The sequence below is a fragment of the Neodiprion fabricii genome, chromosome 3 (assembly GCF_021155785.1).
Source record: "Neodiprion fabricii isolate iyNeoFabr1 chromosome 3, iyNeoFabr1.1, whole genome shotgun sequence".
Classification (NCBI taxonomy): domain Eukaryota; kingdom Metazoa; phylum Arthropoda; class Insecta; order Hymenoptera; family Diprionidae; genus Neodiprion; species Neodiprion fabricii.
Genome location: NC_060241.1, coordinates 36,949,374 through 36,972,418, shown reverse-complemented (window position 1 = coordinate 36,972,418; position 23,045 = coordinate 36,949,374). Strand labels below are relative to the sequence as shown.

Genomic DNA, 23,045 nt, shown 5'->3' with positions numbered 1-23,045 from the left:
ACCAAGTGTATTTACGTAATTTACAGCAATTTTTACACGACGGTAATTCTAAACTTATTTTATTATCCGGTAACCTAAATAATTTGAAGCGCGTTATTCACGTTGTGTAATTGATCTCATCATGCTTGACACACGTTTACTGTCTCGTCATCCACGTGACATCCGTTGATCTAAATATTAGAAATACAAATGTTGAAATTCATTTTGTTTCATGTATCATTATCAACACTGATTTATCGCAGACGAAATGGCATTACCTTCCATAGATTGTTTTTAATACGTATAACTGAATTATTAAGCCTAAGCAACTTTACTCCTTTTTTACTCACAAAAACGTTGACTGAAGGACTTAAATTACAAATTCTCATCAACTAGAGTGGAATCGATTTTGCTTTTTTTGCTTAGATCATTCATCCATATGTGTAGTCGAATCAGTTTACTTTCCGTCAACAATTTCCACAGAATTGAGCAATTCAAACAAATTTATACCTAACAATTTATTCATCGATATGAGTATGATAAGCGTTGCATCCAACGTAATTGCAACGAATTTCAACTCAGTAAACATTTATCACAAAATCCTGAACGAATTTCAATTCGGATTGTAGATTTCAATGATTGAAGTTGTGGAACTGGGCCTTAGAGATAATTTTTTTCCTGTTAAAAATGTGTTGCGCAATTGCAACCTACTTGATGGGAATATCGAATCCCCTTCCACGCATAGTCTAGTGACTTCCGTCAGACTCGCTCCCCCTTTGTTTCTCCCGTCTCACGCATCACTCTCTCTCTCCAGCACTGTTTTTTCATCAATTGCATGAAAACGAAAATGGCGGGCGGAGAGGAAAACGAAAATCATCTTAACGGTGAGGAAAGGCAAGAAAACATGGAAAACCATCAAGGAAATGGAGAATTAGTGACAGCAGATGACCCCGATAATCCGCGAGACGTAAGTAAATCCCATTTACAACCCCGCCAGGACGAAAACTCCCGTTTCGTTATGTCAAAAATTAATTAATACCAATTAGTCTGCGGGAGTTTACTCTCGATAAAAGTGTCGATTGCAAAAACCGCAACGCAGACGACGACTTAATACCATACGTCACCTGTGCACACGTAATTAATGACCACTTGTTTGCGGTGAGAAATAAATCCACGCCTAACCTAACCTAACCTAACATACATGACAAGTTCGCGAAATGTGAGATCAATACGCGAAATGGGAATCGAAATAAACGAAAATAGTCCGAAATTTTTTATCTATCACGTTGCATCGGCTTATCCCTGGAAATGCCAACTTTTCTAAAAATCCAATATTACTTTGAAATCGGGCTCTTCGTTAATATTATCAGATCATATGGTTTAACCTTCAAGTAACTGATTGTAAGAATATGACGGTATGCAGGGTCTCGCCAATCTACGATTCGCACTTCAGTTCGCAATTTCATAGAAAGCACCTCAAATGTCGCAATTTGGGTATGACAAATTCATATTTTTCTGCATTGCAAGGCATATTTGGTGTGTAATAGGACAGCTTGACAAAGCAAGGACATCAGTAAAAAGCTGCATATCCCCATGCCTCGATACTCGCTACATAACTACAAGGTTTCGGACATCTGTTAAATAACTGGCCTTGATATAGTCGCGAAATTTTTTGCCGCTATTAATATATTATTGCAAAAGTTGAAGGTTTTAGAAACCTGTGCACGTGCATGTTTTAAAAAAATCGTACAGTCTGCAAATAATATTTCTTATCGTAGATTGTGACAGATTTATTCAACTGTTCTGTGTGCCGCTTCAGTTGGCAGTGCTCGTGTTTTTTCAAACCCTGTGTGTTCAAGTTTCTAATTTAGGCCATTTAGGTCAGATGCAAGTCACCTGTTTCTAATGTTACGCTTGCTGCTTGTTAATACACAAAAGTGTATGATTCAAATTATTCTCTATTGTGCAAGTTTGGACCAAGTGAAATTTTTCCAATAATCCACTCTACAATTTTTATCAATAGTATTTTTCTATTAGCGAATCTAAATTTTCTAGTATAATCTGTTTTATTAATGCAATGTCATTAAATTTCAGATTAATGCAGAGATTGACCAACAAAGAGAAAAGTATCAACCGACTCGTCTAGAGTCATTTTTCGCTGTCACCAAATCCCTGATTATCAGAGCTCTCATAATTTACTTCATAAGTTCTTTTTTCCGGCGTCCTCAAACTGACCCAGCTACAACAGCAGCAGGAAGTAGTGGCAGTGCTGGTCCAGGCATTGCCAAAGTACCTGCGGTAAACATTTTTGAAAATGGAACACTGTTCGATCTGTACGTTTACTTGTCAGAAGCTGAAAACTTTAAGGATTACAAAGATCCAAATGCCCTAATTTGGTTGGAGTCTGGGATGATTTATGGCGATTGGTACAGTGGACCTGATCAAGATGGCACTAAAGTATTGAAGCACAAATTTGCACCGCCAGACCAATTAAAACATAATGGATCCATTTATTTACACATTTACGTTACTCCAAATGGAAAATCACCAGATCCTGGTGCAGGAAAAGGTGTTTATGCCGGACAGTATGTATCGTACACAAAGAAAATGCTAAATAAATTTAAGAAAATCAAATACCAGAGGACGCACAATTTACTCACTGGGGAAACATCAGCCACAGCCGTAGAAATTGAGGTAACATTAATTTTGTCTAGCAAAATAACGGATATGCACCTATTTTGTAAAAATATTATGATCATATCGATTACTTTGTTTGTTGTTTCTTCAAAATTTAGATATCCACAGTAAATTCTAGAATACTGCTATTGTTCTGATTTTAATTTAACTGTACTGTAGAATTCCTAAGAAAAAAGAAAATGATCATGGCAAATGATTATTCATTTTTTCATTTCAAACTTAGCGGGCATATTTACCTATAAATCTCTTCATTATTTCAGAAAGCAGAATCAATGAAGGAAGAAATTGTTTCACATTGGCATCCCAACCTAACAATTAATCTGGTGACAGATCAAACAAACTGGGTCCAAGGACAAGTTCCACCACCTTTAGACGAATGTGAGTGTGCTGATGAAATAAATCACTTGATGAAAATACGTCACCTCTGTTTCTTTTCTACAGATATTTACTTCCTACCTGGGGGAGCGAAGTACAAGCCAGTAATTTTCACCAATGATTTTTGGAACATGCAACGTGATTACCAGCCACTGAATGAGACAGTCACGGAACTTGAACTTCATCTAACATACCAGCCACTATCTCTATTCAAATGGCAACTCTATTCTGCTCAAACTATGAGGAATAAATGGACTTCATCTTTTATGGGTATTTAGTCCTTAAGCTTGGAAGTTTTCAAAATATATTTTGAAAGTAATGTGGAAAATCATCTCCCTGCACAATTTTGAATGCCTTGGAATTTTCGCAAAGAACTGTTAACTTAGTTTGTACAATTATTGAACTCAGAAGTTATTTTTTTCTACTTAGGTGATGCAGCAGAGGAGGACGACAGTGATCAAGACACTTTGAAAGAAACGTTGTTAGAAACAAATCCGTATCTGCTAGGAATGACCATTGCTGTATCAATTTTGCACAGCGTTTTTGAACTTTTAGCCTTCAAAAATGGTGAGTAATAATTTTCACCCATTACTTTTCCAGTATACCTGAATAGTGAATTATTGAAATACAACCTTCTCAATACACAAGTAGCATATCTTATAAAGCAGTTCAAATAATAGATAAACATTTGTGATAATACAGGTGAAGATAACATTCTGCTTTACAACATAGTTTTTACTGTTACCTTGACTCAAAAACATAAGACCTGATTTTTTTTTTTTTTTTTGTAATTGACAAGTTGACTGCTTTTGCTTATGCTTCAACATATTTTCTTTTCAGTTCAGAAGGGTTAAATATGAAGCACATAATTTTTATTTCTCTTAAACAGCTGGCTAATACCATGTTTACTGTAATTGTTTTTCAGACATTCAATTTTGGAATAATCGAAAATCCCTTGAAGGGTTATCTGTCCGTTCAGTATTCTTCAACGTATTCCAATCTCTAATAGTTCTACTTTACGTACTGGATAATGAGACCAATACTGTGGTGAGGATTAGCTGTGCTATTGGATTGTGCATAGAAATATGGAAAATTAACAAAGTGGTGGATATCACAGTCAGAAGAGATGATAGGATCCTAGGAATAATTCCAAAATTATCATTCCACGACAAAGGGTCGTACGTTGAATCTTCCACTAAAGAATATGATAGACTCGCATTTAGATACCTGTCGTGGGCATTATACCCGTTGCTGGGTGGCTACGCTATCTATTCCCTCTTATACCTTGAGCACAAAGGATGGTATTCTTGGGTCCTTAATATGCTCTACGGATTTTTACTCACCTTTGGATTTATAATGATGACGCCCCAACTTTTCATTAACTACAAATTGAAAAGTGTTGCGCATTTACCTTGGCGCATGATGTCTTATAAATTCCTGAACACTTTCATCGATGACATATTTGCATTTGTTATAAAAATGCCAACGCTATACAGGCTGGGCTGTTTCCGTGACGATATTGTGTTCTTTATATTCTTATACCAGCGTTGGATTTACAAGACTGATCTCACAAGGGTAAATGAGTTTGGATTTTCTGGCGAAATGGAAGCTGAGATTAAGGATGGCGAAGGACAAAAAGCTATAGAAAATGCTCCGAAAACTGAAACAGATAAGAAAAAAGATTAACATTTAGCAAATGTGTTAAATAAGTGTTTGTATTCAGTTAATTAAATTTAAATAAATTTAACAAACCTAAAGTATTTAAAAATACGTCATCGTTTGTCATATAATAGCTACAATATTTAAAATTTGTAATGAACAAACACATATTTCATGTGATAATATCGTATCATTGCGATTTAATATTACAATTAACCTTATTTAAAAACAAAGAAGGACAAGATACGTAAAAACGTAGGTGTACTGTTTTTCATGATTGACCTTTTGTCTATCGTTGATATAAATCCGTGTGCGCATTGTGCAGCCGTGCTGTATGCGTGTATGCAGCTCAATTTTGAGGTTCAGTAATACAACATTGAATTTTTTCAAGTTCCAAACATGTTTCTTCCGTCAGAATTGTTGAACTTCACCAGGTCATCAAACTCAACATCTTACAATTTGCATTAATTGTTCGTTAATATTTCGTAATATTAATTAGAAAGAAAAATATTTTTCAATGAAAGATTGCATGAAGTATGGCCTGATTTTCTGAACAGTTAAACTATCACACATTTGTTAAACATGTTCACTGTTATCTAATAATCAGTGCATATAACGTCGACTGGCACAAGAATAAATTTAATGCGATGACTAATCGTGAGAAAAAAATGTCTACCAAAATTCATAAAACACGGATCTCGTCTGTGTGCTAGTCCAACTTGTAACTTTACAAGTCACTAGACCATCTGCCTCATTATGACTAATTTCAACTATTTTCCATTCTTTATTCGATCGCGCGACATTACAAGAAGTACGACATAAGATCTGTATGTACCACTGTGTGATGATATGTAGATACGTACTATTAGAAATGAATTTACCAATTGTTTTTAATAAATGATGAATATTCCTTGTTTACAAAATAATTTTTCATTTATTCTCTAACTGATTATTACAAGTATTACAACGTAAATTTTGGAGCAAAGTTCTTAAAAGTAATATTTGTATACAAGTAATTATTTTTCAATTTAATTTCATTTCTCCAGCAGTAAGTTTTGTATTCATTCACTGTAAAATGTACAGTGAAGTTATAATACTGCTGCAATCCAAGAAATGAAAAGTAATCATCTCAAAACCTTGTACAACCAGTGTGCTGAATTTTAATTTTTTGTCTTATGAGCACGATTTTCTTCTGCAAAATCTTTCAAAATTAAATATGATAACGTTTATAAGTTTTCGGGAATATTTCACCTTCCAAAATTGTTATCAACCCTATACGTAAATAATGACAACACTACTGACGAACTTACTGTAACAGAATAATTTCGATAACGTTAATCAATATCCGGGGATGTCTGAACTTAGAAAATAGATATTATTCAAATTATTAATATGGCTTTTCGAAAGTTTCCGAGTACTTTCGGTTATAGCTGATACACTGAATATGGAATATCGCGGGATGAACGAGATTGATGAGATTTAAATAACTGCGTATAATTTTCGACAGTAAGTGCTCAACTAATATTATCATCAAAATTTAATGACAATAATAATAATAATGCTATTCGTAAATGACCCAAATAAATCTGGTCGATAAGTCACTCAACGAAGCAACGAAATTTTACTCAATCGAGTGGATTGAAAATGATAAATATTGCATACACCTCAAAATCGTTTCTAGAATATGTTCAGTCACTTGTCAATGCCACAAAATCATGTGAATGGACATCCCGGAGCCCAATGCCCCCTGTTTCCGCAGGAATAGCAACTACCATATCCACCGTAAAGGGCACCAATTCGACCTTCTATATAGTCGTCCTGTGGTTCGCTCCAATAATCCTCATATCCATCGACTATTCCCGACCAGCTATCGTCGCTGCTGTGGCCATCTGAAGTCAGACATTGAGAAAAGATTCATGAAAGAGACCTTAATCGCCTTGCAAGTATCGCATAAAAAAAATTTCTAAACGGCAATACACCCTTTTAATCATCTTTTTAATTATTTGCCGAAAAAATATGCAAATTAATGTTCAAAACCGTAAATTTCAATAGTGAATGAGTCATTACTGACTCATCCTTTAAAAATTCATTCCAAAACTTTAATCATGAACGGTTCAGCCTTAAATCCTTCAGTTCGAAAAACACATACTATACACAGGATCGGACATACCTGAGTCGATTGAGATGTCCATGTTTCCGAAGTGGCTCTCCGGATCCTCAGAGGTCTGACTATAGGAGTAGACGGATGAGAGGGAGTTGGTATCCTCACCGTCGCCGTCTGTTGCAAACACAATCCAAAAAAATTGGTATTTGTGTGCCATTCATTTGCCAGGTCAATAAAGATAGAAAATTGTATATACCTGTCGACGTACTCCACGTTGAACCGTCATCATCATCGTTGGTCTGTTGGGTTGTATTACCTGAACCCTGGGTGGATGCGGGTGTCTGTTCATGATTTGTGGTACCACCTGAAATAAATATAAATTGAAGTGACTGATGAATAACGTATATTGTGTTTTCTCAAATACTATCAAAAATCAACCCCATTTTTAGTTCATCTTACTGAAACCACATTTTGGTACACATCTTGTACCAATCATTGAATATACCATAACACATATGTACATTCCAAGAAAGCTCTTCAGTACTCATCAACGAATGGTAAGACTACTTCCTAGAATAGAATGGAACAGCACAACACAATTTCTGCAGGGTAATGAGGTCCTTTCTTTTTACACCTACCACTACTTGAGCGTTGTTGGCGATGTTGACCGCTTGACCCTGAGGCATTGTTCCAATCCGGATTGCTACCGCTTGTCCTGCCTGGGATGTGATTGTTACCGGCTGTCCGACTGTCAGATAAATTTTAATCGCTTGATATTTTCATAGTTATATGATTCAATTTTCATACAGTTATGCGGTTTATCTTTGAATAAAATCTTTTTTTTGTCCCGAGGGTCTAATTCGAAAAAATACAGTATATCGATTATGAAAACCTTTTAATATTGTCATAGATGTATTGCTGGTGAAACTTAGGTAACAGGAAATGTTACTAAACCACGTACAGTCTCACGTTCATATAAAAATAATAATAAGTTCGAACATATTCTTAAACAGGCACACAATTAAATATGTTAATTCTAATAAGGAGAAATAACTTGGCCAAATCAGACGAAAGTTGCTTACAAACTTGAATAATATGGTAACTATCATTCTTGTTTACATGTAAACATTTTTCAACAAGTAAAATCAACTTCAGGATGTAGATAACATTAACAAAGCCATGTCGAAACATGTGAAAATCTCAATCTAAAGTACATGAGACTATCATAACGATAATTAATTTTTTAACTAATTATTGACAAAGGGAAGTCATATTTAGTAAAAAGTACAATATAAAAGATTTGAGTGTGTATATTATACATGCAATGAAAATTCCATTAAAAAATAAATTAAAAAAAGCATCAGGAATATTAAATTGTTTTCACGAAAAAAGTAAAGCACTAAGAGGCTGGCGCACATTTCGATTATACGTAAAAATAAAGGAAACTAATCATGAATACAAGTTTCGAACTCCTCAAACGCAAGGTGGTTATTTTTCATGGGTTGGTTACATATTTCAACATTTCAGTAGATGGCGCCTTTTTAAATTGAGATAGGTAATACAAGTATATGTCGATTTGAAAAATCCACCAGAAATTTCTACTCTACTCAATGTGAATGAATAAACGGTACATGTATACATCGCCCTACGTAGTAATGCTATTCGAATTAAAAGCTCATGTCAGTATCTATTGTGATGAATTTACACACTGACCTACTGACCTAGTCGCTGCTGTAGAAGTATTTCCAGTACGATTAGTATTTGTATTCGCGTTTCCTCCCCTACCTCGGCCTCGACCTTTCTTTCCACGTGCTTGATTCGCCGGTTGCTTTGCTGCCTTTTCATATTCTGAAAAATATTAGTTTAAAGCTGTGAGAAAAATGTAGGATATATGCCATCTTGATTTCGACTTCTGATGTATCGTACTCTATATTAATAAGATTAGTACAATTAATTACACCACCTACCAGTTTATTATGGTATATAATTTCAACAGATTTCGTATGATGGATACACTATCATAAATCAATCATAGCATACGATTTGGAAATACTAATCGTTCCACCGACATTCACTGTCAGATGGTTGTAACTAATTTTCCGTTACTTAAAGTCAATAATACCTAATAGAATCAATAAAACCCACCGTTTTGGAAAAAAATGTATGTAATTTATACTAAAAACAATTTTACAAATTATAATACAGTGCAAAACTGGTAGGCGTTAGATTTTACAACAGATAGAGGAAGGCCGAGTTTACCTCTCCGTTCTTCAACAATATCTGTCCTTCGTTTCTTATATTCCACTGACAAGTTTTCCACCATTTTGTCAATGAAATTGTCTAAAACCAAAGATCGATTCATGGCAATTATTCCCGTTCTGCACACCGGACATTCTTTCTTTTTCTTCTCCCAAGTATCTATGCAGTACTGACAAAATGTGTGAGTACAATTCAGTGTTGTTGCTTTTACGAATAGTTCTGAACAAATACTACATGTCAACTGTTCATCCATGATATCGCCAACTTTGTTGAAGACGTCTTCATTAGCTGACACTGTGCTGCTCGGTGGAGCAGCTTTCTTCGTAGGTGTTTCTTTAGTCAAATCTATCGTATCTAGAATCGTCAGATGTGACTCATCAATAATCTCAACGTTTTCTGCCACAGTACCAAGGGCGACAACTTTTGCAGCTGACTCTGCTGAAAAATAATCATGACTAAATTATGTAACAAGAAACATTTGATTTTTTTTTTTTTTCAGATTAACACTGCCACGATTTCATAATAAACTTAAAAAGGATACAATTATTATTCTTAATAACTTTGAGAGAAAAAAAAAAAATCAACTATAATATGTGTAGATGCGAAATTTGTGTTCACGTAAAAAACAACATTACCTCATTAGAATAGGACAAGAAAAATTATGCAAAACTGAAGTGGCTATTCACGATTTTTTCAATATTAGTCATTTAATCCAGATTTGAGATGAAGAAATGACTTTAATCTATTTTACCAATCGTACCCACTCAACTATACTTTCCACAGTAGATAAAATTACCATTTTGTTTTTCAAGAGTAGTTTGAAGTTCATTGGCTTTTGATTCTATCTTGAGTAAAGCATCTTCCGTCTCCTTAAGTTTTTGTTCAATTTCAACCTTTTCACTCTGTAATTTTTCAGCAGTTTTCTTTTCTTCGCTGAGTGACTCGGTTAGCTTTTTGCACTCAATCTGTTGTTCATTTTTCAGTTTCTCCAACTGTTCTTTCATATTATTGACCAACATCTCTTTTTCTTTCCTACTAATCTCCAAGGCTTCTTCCAGCTTCTTTTTCTCCTCGTTCAATTTTGTCTCAAACTCTTGCCTCTCCTTATCTAATCGTTCCGACAACTCTCGATTCAGTTTCTCAAGATTCATTTCGGCCTGTTTGACTTCTTCTATATTTTTTTCCAGCATGTTGATCTGATTGTTTAAATGATCCTTCACTCCCTTTGCCGCTTCTCTTTCGTTCAACAACTTTTGCAGTTCATTTTTCAACTCCAGTTGCTCGTTGTGTTTGGCTTTCATTTGTTCCGCAAGATTATCCCTTTCCATTTGCTGCGATTCTTCAAAAGTCTTTTGCTTCATCACAATATCTCGTAAATCCATCTCTGGCACGGACATCTTAGCCTTCTTGGCAAGCGGCTCACTCTTAGAGAGTAGTTGCACTTTGTACAAAAATTCAGACATCGGACCAAACCGTACAGAATCATTTATTTTAATCGTCCGTATTTCTCCTGGTGCCAACTGATTCCCATTGACAAAAGTACCAGTCGTACTGAAATCCTGTATCGTCCATTCGCCAACGTCTGAGCGTTTGATAATACAATGCTGCCTTGATATCGAAATATTAGCCAGTATCTCGTCGTTCGATCGTCCTCTACCTATTTTAAACTGCGAGAAAATGGGAAATGCTCATGATGTATAAATCGTGCTATCGATTCTGTCGTAACTGTATAATGTATACAAAAAGGATATAATTTGGTGGTAAAATCATATCTATAAAAAAGAATGTATATACTCGGCAATTTGTTAACCTATGAAAAATAGAACACGGGTTCTATGACATGCAATGATTGAAATAGAACTGAACTGAAATATATTAAAGCTAACTGCTCGGCTCAAAGATGAGGAAATCTTTTGTGAGTGAGTGTTTGATAGAACATGGTAAAATTCGTGCATGAAACTCCTGACACCAATAAGAAGCTGGTGAAGTTTATAGTGTGAGTAATGTTATTCCAACTGTAATACCTCATTTTTGTCAATGTGAATGAAACTACTTGGATCGGTATTTTCAACGTTGACAAGCACGGCCTCCAGACTATCAGACATGTTTCTTTTCGAACTATGACTTTCCTGTTCTTCCATCGTGGTTGATGAATGTTCTTGACAATTTTCAAAAACTTGATGGAGACCGCAGCCGATCTTGCGTTAATTATCAAAAACACGCCGAATATCACATCAAAATCGGTTAATTCATGTTATAACATTGCGTGCTTTGTTTTGGGAACGAGGAATCGCTCAGGGAACTTGCTTCAAAACCTGCAAAACACTATCCTATTGCCGAAGCTAAACTCATGTAAACAAAAGCAGCTCGCGCAGCATAGGAAGTGAAAAATTTCACTCTCTCTTTTTTTTATCGCCGAAACGATAACCTTTCATCACAGCGAATTAAATCTTTTGTATTATCAGTAGTATTTCGAATTGACGCAATTCTGAACCCTCACTGATATTTCACTTATCCCACTTTGAATCGATAAATACACCGTTATGATTTAATGTACTTGAAGTTATGCATCAAACTTAAAATACCGTTGTTTATCTTTGTCAATGCACTTGCAGCAAATTTCTGGCAATGCGCAACCAGCGGAAGTTTATTGTGTGGCGACCTCTCGACAACGACCAGGTTCGCCCGTCGTCAGAGCTGAGAGCAGCGCCCCAGATCGTAAGCGGCAGCGTAAGCAGACGCTGACGTTCCGTCTCTGCGACAAATGATCGTTCGAGAACTCACCACGCGCGCGCGCCCAAGAAAGCAAGACCTGTTACACTCAGCCAGAGCGGTGGCAAAAAGAACCGCCTGATACTTACCTCTGAACTCTTCAATAAACGATAACTCATTATCTGTGATACATCCAGGTGTACCTATCATTTAGTTACCCGTCCTCCCTTGAATAAAGCTAATGTAACAAGAAAGCCAAAATTGTGTTCACAAATACTGGTTCTCAACCCAGAGTCTTATGCGTAGTTCACTTAAAATGATTAATGATCAGATTTGTTTGGTTCATTTATTTATTGGACGTCCACAGGTTTTCTCATTTTTTTCATTACAAAGAGTTGATTGCTCGGATTAAATTTGTATGACCAAAAATCTGTTTCATCATTTACACCTGTCTTTGATAACTCGCCCACACTCGTAGTTTGCTTCTGTTCTAGGCTCGTAGTTTTGTTAATACCCATGAAGCAAATCAGCTAGTGCGCATGCGCATTGCGCGCAGAGTTACTTTTGCCAAATTACCGCTAGGTGGATGGATTTCGGATTAGGTTTGCGTTGCTACTGCCAGCTTTTCAGCTACACGAGCTATATTCGAAGTTTTCTGGCTGAGTTTGACAGGTCAGAGTGGGAAGTTAATTAATTATTCCTTTTCAATCGTACGTCATACTTGCGCATGGTAATCTATGAATTTAGGCGTATTCAACAGGGTTAATCTCAAGGTAACTTATACGCCTCACAGTCCAGCATTCGATATTACGTTTGACACGTAGACTATCGTTGATGCAAAGCACGACACTTGTCAAAGTTGCATGTATAACCTCAATAATGACTGGGCCAAGAAACTCGATCTCGGTAAATTATTAAATAATCGTCGGAGATAGCAAACGAAAGGTTAATGATGTCTTTTAACAATGGAGAAATTACGGCCGAACGATATTCTCGTAGAAAATTAAATATCACGACATCGCATATATGCGTTTCAGAGTTTAATAACCATGTTTTTATTTTCATATCGTAACCTTACCTCTGCACAGGATTCTGGAGGAGGAATGTATTCAGAATGGGCCTCCCTGAGCACACTGGTTCAGAATGGCTCAGAGGACAGCCAGAGCGTTTTAAAAAAATTCCACCCTGTAGCTGGACGAGAAGTAGCGCTCTCGATCGTTCGTCAGCTAGCTACTAATCTTGGCATAACACAGGCAGCTGAGCACAGCCCGTTGACTACGGATCGAGAAGTTCAGTGGTGTATGGAAGTCATTTGCTTCGGACTTTCGTTGCCATTGGCGGAGCATGATACTGTCAGAGACTGTGTTAATGTCTATTGCGAATGGCTATCTGCTCTGTATTCATCGCCAAAAATTTCTGTACCAAGACCCATTGTCGAGGACCCAAATTTTTATGCACGTAAAATAATCAGCCACTTCCATAATTTATTTGTACCAAGAAAGGGAGAAGGTAAGATATGTTTAACACTGTTTTTTGTTGTTTTTGTTGTTAGTTCAGTTGGTGAGATTGTAATAACAAGAATGTCTTTCAAGTTAATGCAATATTACTGATCAGTTTAATAATAATTAATTTATAATTACAACATATAAGTCTTTTAGAAAATAATCTAAGCACAGTTTTAGAATCATTTGTCTGTTTTAAAGTTCTATTAGCTAGTTAGTTGAAGTTATTTTGTATCAACTTACAATGGGAACAAAATAACTTTTAAGGCTCAGTTTGAGTAATTTTGCGACTATTTTTGTTCCTTTGACAAACCTGTACCAATTGTTTATTGTCTTACGTAACCCTTATCAATAGACTAACCAATTTTTTCTATATTTCTTGTCCGTAGTCTGGCCATTTTTGTACCAGGATTTAGGTAAAGGACTAAACTAACACTTTCTGCACTTGTCTATTAATATCTTAGGTATCTTGAGTATTTTCTTCATTTTTTGTTGTATAACAATTTGTTACACTCTTTTGCAGGGGCTGACACAATAAATAGACAAGCTGTGCTATGTCACAGGGTGCTCAGAACTCTCCAGCAAGTCGCAAGAGGACCTGCAACTTTGGAGAGAGAAACATGGGAAAGCTTATTATTGTTTTTAATTGGAATAAACGATGCTTTATTAGCGCCACCTGCTGTTAGAGAGGATGCAGGTGAACAGCTATGTGAAAGAGTTCTTGGTGTATTGTTGGAGGTAAAAATTACTCAATGCTTTTGAGAAAAATAACAAGCATTTAAAATTAGTGAAGCTGAAGCTAGCAGCTAGAATTCACAGCCAAACGTATTAAACTTTTCGGAAATAGAAAAATGCAGTTCAGTTTTATTCTCATAATCCTATAAAAGTATTACAGATTAAGGGTATTTAACAAAAATTTGGTTTTCGGTCTTCGCTACATTATTTGAATGAACATTAGAACGTTTGGCTGCTAATTCTGGCTGCTATCTTCAGTCTCGTTTATTTCAGACCAATTCATGTATGGAGAATGTCACTTTGTTTCAGGTATGGCTCGTCGCCTGTGAACGCAATTTTCCATCTCCTCCACTGTGGCGCACATTACGAGAATCGTGTTTACGATGGCGTCATAGATTAGCTCTGGTAGAGCAATGGAATCGTGTTTGTTTAGCTCTGACCGCAAAATTACTGCAAGTTATGTACGGTCCAATGTTTCCAGAATTAAAAATCAGTAAGTAGTTTCAGATTAAGAACCATCTGCTTGCCGAGATCCTGTTAACTCTAGTGTCCTACATTTGGACTGATCAACGAGATTACTACTTTTTTTTGTTCGAAAATGTGAAATAATGAAACTCTAATTAAATTTTACTAACATTAACGTATGAATTGTCAGAGTTTTGAACATAATGATACAAACTAGGTGACGAAGACGCACACCTGGTACCTCAAACAATGTCTGATGAAGCAGTGGCACAATCGTGGTACAGATTACTACGAACTGTTGGCGATCCAGTAGATTTGTGCAGACCAGCTGTAGTATCTCAAACACAAGCATTTTTACAGTACGCTATCGCTAGTCAAAACGTGGTTGATCCATGCCAGCATCCCTGCTTACAGGGCTTACCACAAATATTTCTAAAGGCTATCAAAGGTATTGCTGGTCAAGTTGATGCTTTTTTGGGTGAGTAGAATCTCCGACATTATGATTATATTTGTAATATCATGTGTATATATCATAAAATTTACCACATTAATGAATTTCGTTATATCTTCATAAAAGGTTTCAAATATTTGTACAATTTTCGAACTGTACGTATCAATAATTCAACAGCAATATTTCCCATTCCATAAAATACGATAATAATTCAAGCTAAGAAGCTGGGTCTCCATTTTGTTACTGTTTGTCAAAGCGGTAGTGGCTACAGTTGTTTCTCTGTTCACTTATACAAATGTGGGTGGTTTGAAGCACGTTTTTCATATTTATATGTATGGGGGAGGCGTTAGTGAAATCCTTTGATTCATCAGAAATGTGTCGATACACACCAACTAGATAACACCTTGATGAAAACTTGATATGTTTAGTGAAATTAATCTGTATATTCTGTATTTGTTCAATTTCTCAGTGTATTACAGATTAAAAAAAAAATTTATTACAAGGTATAAATTAAATGTACATATCACATTGTAAAGTCTTATTCAAATTCAAATATCACATACCACTTACATAGCTATCAATGCCAAATCCAGCACTTTCGCAACCTTTTCTACTTTTTGGTTGTGGTCGCATGGCAATGCGAATGTTTCAGGGGTATCACAGGCTTGCTGCTGGGAGGAGTGTTGCATCACTAGTGTTGCATCTGCAAGTGGCGGAGGTGGTGGTGTGGCGGGAGATAAAGCTGGCGGTAAAGATCAGCCACAGCCCTCCCCCACACCACCAACACAGCGAAGACTGGCCAAAAGTTTCAGTGTCACACCTTCTGCTGTTACTAAGGGTATTATTATTAGTGCACTGATTTACCACTACAATTCTTACACCAACTCCTGCATTTATCTCATTCATGATGTAATAGCGCAAGATGCAATACCTTTGAACCTATGAGATCTGCGAAATTACTTTGTATTTTACAGTTATACATACAAATAATATCTATAAACCTATGAGAGCAGCTTCCTGAATACAATTTACTTGTTAGCACAATGCATCACTAGTATGAAACTTGTCTTTGCACGTTGCTATTCTGTTACACAAGATGTTTAGGAAATTTCATTTATTGGCACATTTACCAACTTAAGCATATGCTTCAGTTTCTACCAAACTTTTGACGACTCTTATGCAAAATATTTATAGGATTTTGGAAAATCTGTTATAGCTAACTGAAGTGCTTCTTAAAAAAAATCATATATTTACAACTTATCATCATGTGCTTAATTTTATTGATCAGGAATCCCAAAAGCTTCTCTAATTGGATTAACAACAAGTCGCATATCTAGCAACCCGCCTGCATCGACCCCCAACTCTGGCCCCTCATCAACTTCGAGCATAACGTGTAAGGCTAAATGAGGTTGTAAGAAGCTGCTATAATGGAATGAAACTTTAGATGAGAAAAATGTTGAAAATCATGTTAAAATCTTACCTTTTTAGCTGTAACATCGCTAGGCCAAGACATCAGGCCTCCATTAGCACCAGGAAGGCCAAAATGTAACAGTATATTACATTTGTTTGGAGAATGGCTTTTCGAAGCAGCTTTTATAGGCACAGATGGATGGTCACAAAATTTGCCTCGTAAGCGTTCATTTTCAAATTTTATATCAATCTGCAAATAGGTTGAAATATTTTTGAATTTGCAACCAAGTCAGTTAACAGATACCTATAATTTGTAAAATTATTACAGAGCCATCAGGTGCTTCAAAGCGTCCATCATCAGTTCTTGTCGATGGACCAAGTTCATTGCAAGAAACAACTAGTGAAATCCCACCATCGCTTGGTATTGACCGCTATGAATCAGGTAGAGCCGAAGCTATGGGAGCACTTTGCAGGATATTTTGTGCAAAGAAGACTGGGGAAGAAATTTTGCCAGTTTATTTAGCTAGATTCTATCAAGCTATGTATCACGGCCTTAAAATAAACGAGGTAATCGCAAATAATCGTCTTTCCTCTTGGATCTCAACAATCGTGTATTCAGATGGGCAAACTTTTATCAGCAATTTACACTACGCTATTCTGAAATGATGAAACGTTCATTTTACATTTTTTAGACACGAGAATGTGGAGAAACTTTGGCCAGTATTTTGTTAAATTCAGCAGACTTATTTCGTCTTGATCTTGACGGTGTACAAGTATTGGTGCCAGCCGTTATATCTGCTTTGGAAATTGTGCTACCAGAAAAGGAACTGAAATTAAAGTCAAATGCTGTGTCCAGAATCGAATTGAGAAGAGCTTCCATACATCTGCTGATATCTATGCTGACACTTCCGCTAAATCTACAGGTAATGGTAACATCCGTTTGTTGATGAATCAATGATTTCAATGCTTTCTGTAAAAGTTATATTTTGGCTTATGTGCATTTTTTTTTAATCTAGAACTTGCCTATCAAGGAGTTACCATCTTTAACAGCGATAATCAATCAGGAGAAGAATCCAGTGACGTTTGTACAATTAAAACCCAGACTCATGAACTTGCTAATAAATGCATTACAGGTCGAATCTGATCCCTTAAACACGCACATGCTCTTAGGTATGATTGAGATATTAGTTGACAAATTTTATCCAACTCCTATCTTTGTGCAAAGATGTTTTTCATTTTTCACTATTATCACAGGGGGGTTGATGTTGAGCGTACAAGACTCGGCAGCTGCTGAAGAGGTTGAACAAGTAACTCAACCTGATACAATCACCAGTGATACTACAACTAATTTGCTATCATCAGGTAATAAGACGTCTAAGGAATCAGTTGTTATTACGATTGAATTAACAGTAATTATTATTTGGGATACTATTTTTTTTAAAGAAAGACACACTTTTTTCCGAATTTTTCAAGCAGAACAAAATTTCATTGTTATTTATTGCCACGTTGTAACTGAGCCTTCGCACTGTTTCGTTTGATAAATAGCATGTACTAATTGAAAAGTTAATCAGTTTGCTCAAAGCACAATATTTTTTAAAATAAAGTATACTACAACTCGCAGGGTTCAAAGAGTAAATTCAACAATATACATGAACAGTGATTCTCAATTTCGATTTGTTATACAAACTAATTTGGCCAATTGTACCTTTTTCGTTTTCATCGAAACGTGGTATATTTTCAATAATGGCGGTCCTGCACACTAATTACAAGTTTAACCTGCAAGCATCTCGTTTTATTGTAATTTTTAGCTTGCGATAATTTGTATCGACCGTAAGAGAACAGGTTTGCTACGGTGTGAAATTTGCATTTGATTTTGCAACACAAACACCTGCTCTTAAAACTTTAGTTTTGTCGTAACAATCACCATTTTATCTTTAATTGCTTCTCACGCTTCTGTGACGTGTTGTTTCTCATTTTTATTTTGGGTTGTGTTCCGTTGCGCATTCACCATTGTACCATCATCACCTGCTTGATAGTCGCCAGTGATTCAACAAGTCAAGTAAGCATTTCCAGTGATCTACGTTCACTTGGAGATGGCTCTGATATTGTCACACTTCAAGAGGAAAACTCTGCCTTTGGTAAATACTTTGGTAATTATTTCTGTACTGCAGTACTGAATTGTTGTGCACTCACCGATTGTCCAAAATGTAATTTAATCTTGACGTTAATATCACCAATTGTAAACGTATTTGACTGTTTATCTACCACATCCATGCAAAACGTTCATCAAAGGAACTTTCAGGCTAAATTCGTATACTGATTTTGTTACAGATTCTGCACATGCTCTTTTTGTAAGAGCCACATACTTGGTATGTCACAGATTAATATCATCGTGGAAAACAGACTTGAACATTTCATTAGCAGCATTAGAATTGCTAGCAGGTTTAGCAAGGACGCATATTCGAGAGACAGGTAAATATTTCGGTTTATTCTATGTTGTACTATAACAAGAGATTTGCGATTGTTTCGTACTAAAACATCATGACTAATCAAAGCAACATTACATATGTCAAGCAGCTCGGAAGCTAACAGGTTGGACTTTCAATTATGTTTTGTGTAATACCCAAAAAGCAATTAGCTCCCATCACGTTCTATCATTTCTTCAGTAAAAAAGTTTTTGAGTTTTTAGGAATATTAGAAATATTGAAAATATCATAGTATAAAGAATATCTTAGAAATAATTTGAATAAGTTGTTCAAAACCTCATAACAACATATTGTCATAGATGCTCTTGAGTGTAAACGAGCAGTAAAATGGTTGTGTGATTATATCACTTACCAATGTTGGCGACCACCACCAGCTCATTCTAAGGACTTGCATTCATCTATTGTCGCAGCGTTCACTTGTCTAACCACATGGTTATCTGCTCACCCACAATTATTACAAGTTTGTACAAGACAATCAAGATGTTTGAATGATTTCTTATTTATGCCAGCTGAATTGGTTACTAATAACGATAAACATTTACAGGACAAGGATTGTCTTACAACAGTTTTGGAAGTAGTTGAATTAGGTGTGTCTGGTACCAAGAGCATTGGCAAGCCAGGAGAGCCAATTAAAATGAAAGATGAAAAAGAATTAAAACCAGCATCAATGCGAGTTAGAGACGCAGCTGATGCACTCCTGACAATTATATTAGAACAGGTAAGTTCTATTTGGAATGAAGTCTATAAACGAACGATCATGTTAGTTAAATATTTTAATTTCAATAATTCTACAATCAGGTAGGATATTTTCCAAGTGCCTGCGGAGCGCAATCTCTTTCTTCCCTACTTGACGAGGTTTTGCTACTTCGTCACTGTAACAGCTGGACGGGCGGCCGCGTAGCTCGACAAGCTGCAGTTGAACGATTCCGTTACTTTGTAGCTGAAAATGCTACGATGCTAGCTCTGCTCGAAGAGCCGTTAGGGAATGATCAGGATCCACAACCTACTGTTACAGTGTTAATAAGAGGTCCATTCGGTCGACATGCGTGGACAATGCAACTTAGACATTTACCCAGGCACAAATCCAGCGTGAGAAGTATGAACACAAATCCTGGGCGCCCATTGCCTTTGGCTGAGGCTACACCAAGACCAGATTATAAGCCGAGATTTTTCCCTGATAATGTTGATCGCATTCCACATTGTAGAGTGTAAGTAGATATTGACATGCAGTAACAGTTATTCAAATGATTGAACAAGAATTGAGGCTGTTGATTTGGCATCAAGTTAATTATTGATATTCTTGATTGTGGATATAATAGGGATGAGTCAATACCAAGCTTGGATGCAGTAATGAATGATAATGATACAGTAAAAAACGAGCATCATCTTTTGTCACAATTACTGGAGAGACAAATCAATCTGGAATCAAAGTCCAGTAATGATTTGGCTCGAAACGCAGATGACAAGATTGAAGAATGCACCCCGCCAAAAATTTGTCACGAATTTCAAACAGCCAGATTGTTCCTCAGCCATTTTGGATTCTTGAATTTAGACCAAAATGACAACGAAAATTCTACCACGAGCGGGCTCACAGCTTTGGATCCGTCAATGCCTGGATTCTGCACAGACTTGGAAAGTTTGGACCACACAAGTCCGAGAACCTGCGACACAGTACACGTATTTTACGTTCGAGCTGGTCAAAAATCTGCTGAAGAAATACTCTCTAATGTGGTGAGTTCAATTCCTGTCCACTTCTACCGTATGTACAGATTTGAATGAAGAATTCAATGGAGCCAAATGAATACTTGAGGGGTTGATTTTTGAACCTACACCTGAAACTGATATCATCTCTTTTTGTCGAAAAATTATACGCAACAGCTACATGAAACGAGCGTATCTCCACATTTTTTGGAGTTCCTGAGTTCACTTGGCTGGCCAGTCTCAGTGTCATCTCATGCAGGATGGACAGGACATGTCTCTACATCGTGGCGTGCTACAATTCCAGTTACTGTACCGCAACCGGCTCATAGCGATCATGGCGGTGCTTTGTATAATGGCGACACGCATATTTTATACTGGGCTGATGTGAGCTCAGAAGTGGCGTTTATAGTGCCGACACATTTGATGGGGAACATGAGCTCCGATTCCATTGATGAGTCTAATTATAATAGCGATATAAGCGGTGGCCAAGGTAATGCAAATACACATGACTTGGATTATTTACTTTTTTAGTTTCATTGTAGCCCCTCAATGATACTCAACAAATTTTTAAACAATGATGTGAGATATGAAAATACTCTGTGGTAATTCTCAAAGATTTTTTGAAATATGTTTTAGCCATGCCCATATTTTTTTGATTGGTATAACTTTGTTTCTTTGTTTCAGTTTTGCTTTACCAAATTCTCTGATCCTATTTGTAAAAAATTTTCATTCTAGCTTGGTTCGAGCGAAGCGTTAGTGAAAGTGCTGGAACCCGTTCGTATTCGGTTAATCAGTCAGGAAGTCAAAATTCTCGAACTATGTCGTTAGACCTTGACAAACAGCCTCCCAGTTTACCAGGCTCTGGTCCATCCAGCACATCAAGTGGGGATCCAATTAAACCTAGAAGAAGCACGAAGCACAGTCTCCCTATGCAAACTGATACAAGAATATTAGTTGTTTGGCTAGAGAGCTTAGAAGATCACTTGCAATTTCCAATCGGTACGTGAACAATAAATCTTCGTCCACTCGTTACATCAAAGGGCAATTCCTATTCAATGTTAAATAGTTATTGTGAGGTGAAAATAGAACCTTAAACTGAACATTTGATCAAAGTAAATCGACTAGTTTATTAACCTTTCAATTATCAAGCACAATTGAATGTATGTGTCCGTCACCCATTTTTATGCATTGTTATAAATGTACAGCTAATCAATAACAATCTGAACACTTACTGCAGCTGACCTTCTATCTTGCACTCATACTGGTCTCGAGCATTCCAATGGTGTAAGGCCTTCTGACGTTCAAGTCATTTTTTTACATTCACTGTCGAGTGGTTTGATGAGAGTAAGACTACAAGGCCCTGTATCTAGAATAAATTTAGCTACTCCATTGGTTGATGGCATGGTGCTGTCTCGACGGGTGTTGGGCACATTAGTCAGACAAACCGCTTTAAATATGGGACGTCGAAGAAGGCTGGACAATGATAGGTAAGTGTTTTTCAAAAATGAAGCACACCGATGACTGTTCAAATTTTAGTTAAGAGGTAATTTTGAATGTATATGTATAACTAATGCTAGTAAAAAAGTTTTTGCCTCAACGAAAATAATGCATTTTTCTGGCTTGCGATTATCTAGCAATTAATTATGTATGATATACAAAATATGTGACCGCGAAACGCTCGATATTCAAACTTTATGGAACCAATATATGTAATTTGCTTTTTTACATAAATTTTTGGAGTCTAAAGTGAAGAGAATGAAATTGTTACCAAATTTTCAAACTTCAAAAGAAGAATTTATATAATGAGTTTTCAATTACTATTCTTTCAGCTATCACCCACCGCATGTTCGCAGACGATTGAAGGTCCAAGACATGGTTCAAAAATACCGATGCAACCTTAGTCAGCCCGAATTGTTAACATTTTTGTTCAGCAGTCCTCAAAATTAAAAAAAAAAACAGTTTATTGTCTCTATTAGTACTTTTGCTGCAACAATACCGATATCCACAACATATTACAGCTCCCTGATTACAGCCAACAGCAAACCCAGTTAGGATCTGAACTTTCAACTCGAGAATATATAGACAAGAATATCAATCTCTTTATTTCAGTTAGCAAAATGAAAAATTCCGCGAACAATAGATCACGAATGTATGAAATCCAGCTCACACATTTCTGCATCATGTGATAACAATACTGTGGTCTTATTAATGCAAACGGTGTTTATATAATATATAATATATAATAATGGCACTGATTGCTTGTATGAAAAAAGTAATAAGGTCTTAATTAATCTAGTTATAAATGAATCTCTTTTGTATCGACGTGATTGTCGAATGTTACATGTTATCAGACTAATCACTTGTTTAACGGCTGCTTCTAGTTATGCAGTTTATCACACAATAGTTTATTTTTCGAAGCAATTCTATTAGTAAATATTTTTCTTCTTTTGGAAAAGGTTTGAGAAAAATGTCGACATAATATTTCCATCAAGGTTTTGAAATCTTATCGT

General features: G+C 36.2%; 3 protein-coding genes across 16 annotated transcripts; 2 read left to right on the top strand and 1 right to left on the bottom strand.

Moving 5' to 3' along the window:
• The first annotated feature begins 5 nt into the window (after window positions 1–5).
• LOC124178666 (cleft lip and palate transmembrane protein 1 homolog) lies at window positions 6–5,636 on the top strand. Its single transcript, XM_046562203.1, has 7 exons — window positions 6–42; window positions 794–946; window positions 2,074–2,673; window positions 2,937–3,054; window positions 3,118–3,321; window positions 3,481–3,618; window positions 3,977–5,636. Exons 2-7 carry the CDS (start codon window positions 815–817, stop codon window positions 4,735–4,737), a joined length of 1,953 nt encoding a protein of 650 aa, XP_046418159.1. The 5' UTR covers window positions 6–42; window positions 794–814; the 3' UTR covers window positions 4,738–5,636.
• LOC124178665 (E3 ubiquitin-protein ligase RNF8-like) lies at window positions 4,993–11,724 on the bottom strand. Of its 3 annotated transcripts, none has more exons than XM_046562199.1 (8): window positions 11,098–11,724; window positions 9,870–10,740; window positions 9,074–9,511; window positions 8,536–8,662; window positions 7,453–7,562; window positions 7,071–7,178; window positions 6,881–6,988; window positions 4,993–6,599 (listed from the first exon to the last, which is right to left on the bottom strand). In XM_046562199.1, exons 1-8 carry the CDS (start codon window positions 11,212–11,214, stop codon window positions 6,424–6,426), a joined length of 2,055 nt encoding a protein of 684 aa, XP_046418155.1. In that variant the 5' UTR covers window positions 11,215–11,724; the 3' UTR covers window positions 4,993–6,423. The 3 variants fall into 3 exon arrangements, with proteins under 3 accessions (XP_046418155.1, XP_046418156.1, XP_046418157.1); XM_046562200.1 differs by having other exon boundaries at window positions 9,074–9,508; XM_046562201.1 differs by having other exon boundaries at window positions 6,427–6,599; window positions 8,528–8,662.
• A 680-nt stretch (window positions 11,725–12,404) lies between these two features.
• Window positions 12,405–22,532, top strand: LOC124178663 (ral GTPase-activating protein subunit beta). 12 transcript variants are annotated; one of them, XM_046562195.1, is made up of 24 exons: window positions 12,405–12,558; window positions 12,874–13,294; window positions 13,677–13,703; window positions 13,811–14,025; window positions 14,332–14,515; window positions 14,705–14,965; window positions 15,591–15,776; window positions 16,227–16,331; window positions 16,427–16,567; window positions 16,677–16,915; window positions 17,041–17,271; window positions 17,365–17,518; window positions 17,603–17,710; window positions 18,385–18,486; window positions 18,680–18,820; window positions 18,926–18,940; window positions 19,134–19,294; window positions 19,379–19,552; window positions 19,633–20,042; window positions 20,154–20,565; window positions 20,713–21,025; window positions 21,271–21,534; window positions 21,773–22,022; window positions 22,365–22,532. In XM_046562195.1, the coding sequence occupies exons 1-24, from the start codon at window positions 12,523–12,525 to the stop codon at window positions 22,480–22,482; spliced, it is 4,668 nt and encodes a 1,555-aa protein (XP_046418151.1). In that variant the 5' UTR covers window positions 12,405–12,522; the 3' UTR covers window positions 22,483–22,532. The 12 variants fall into 12 exon arrangements, with proteins under 12 accessions (XP_046418151.1, XP_046418147.1, XP_046418153.1 ...); XM_046562191.1 differs by having other exon boundaries at window positions 18,334–18,498; XM_046562193.1 differs by lacking the exon at window positions 12,405–12,558 and adding an exon at window positions 12,565–12,691.
• The last annotated feature ends 513 nt before the right edge of the window (window positions 22,533–23,045 follow it).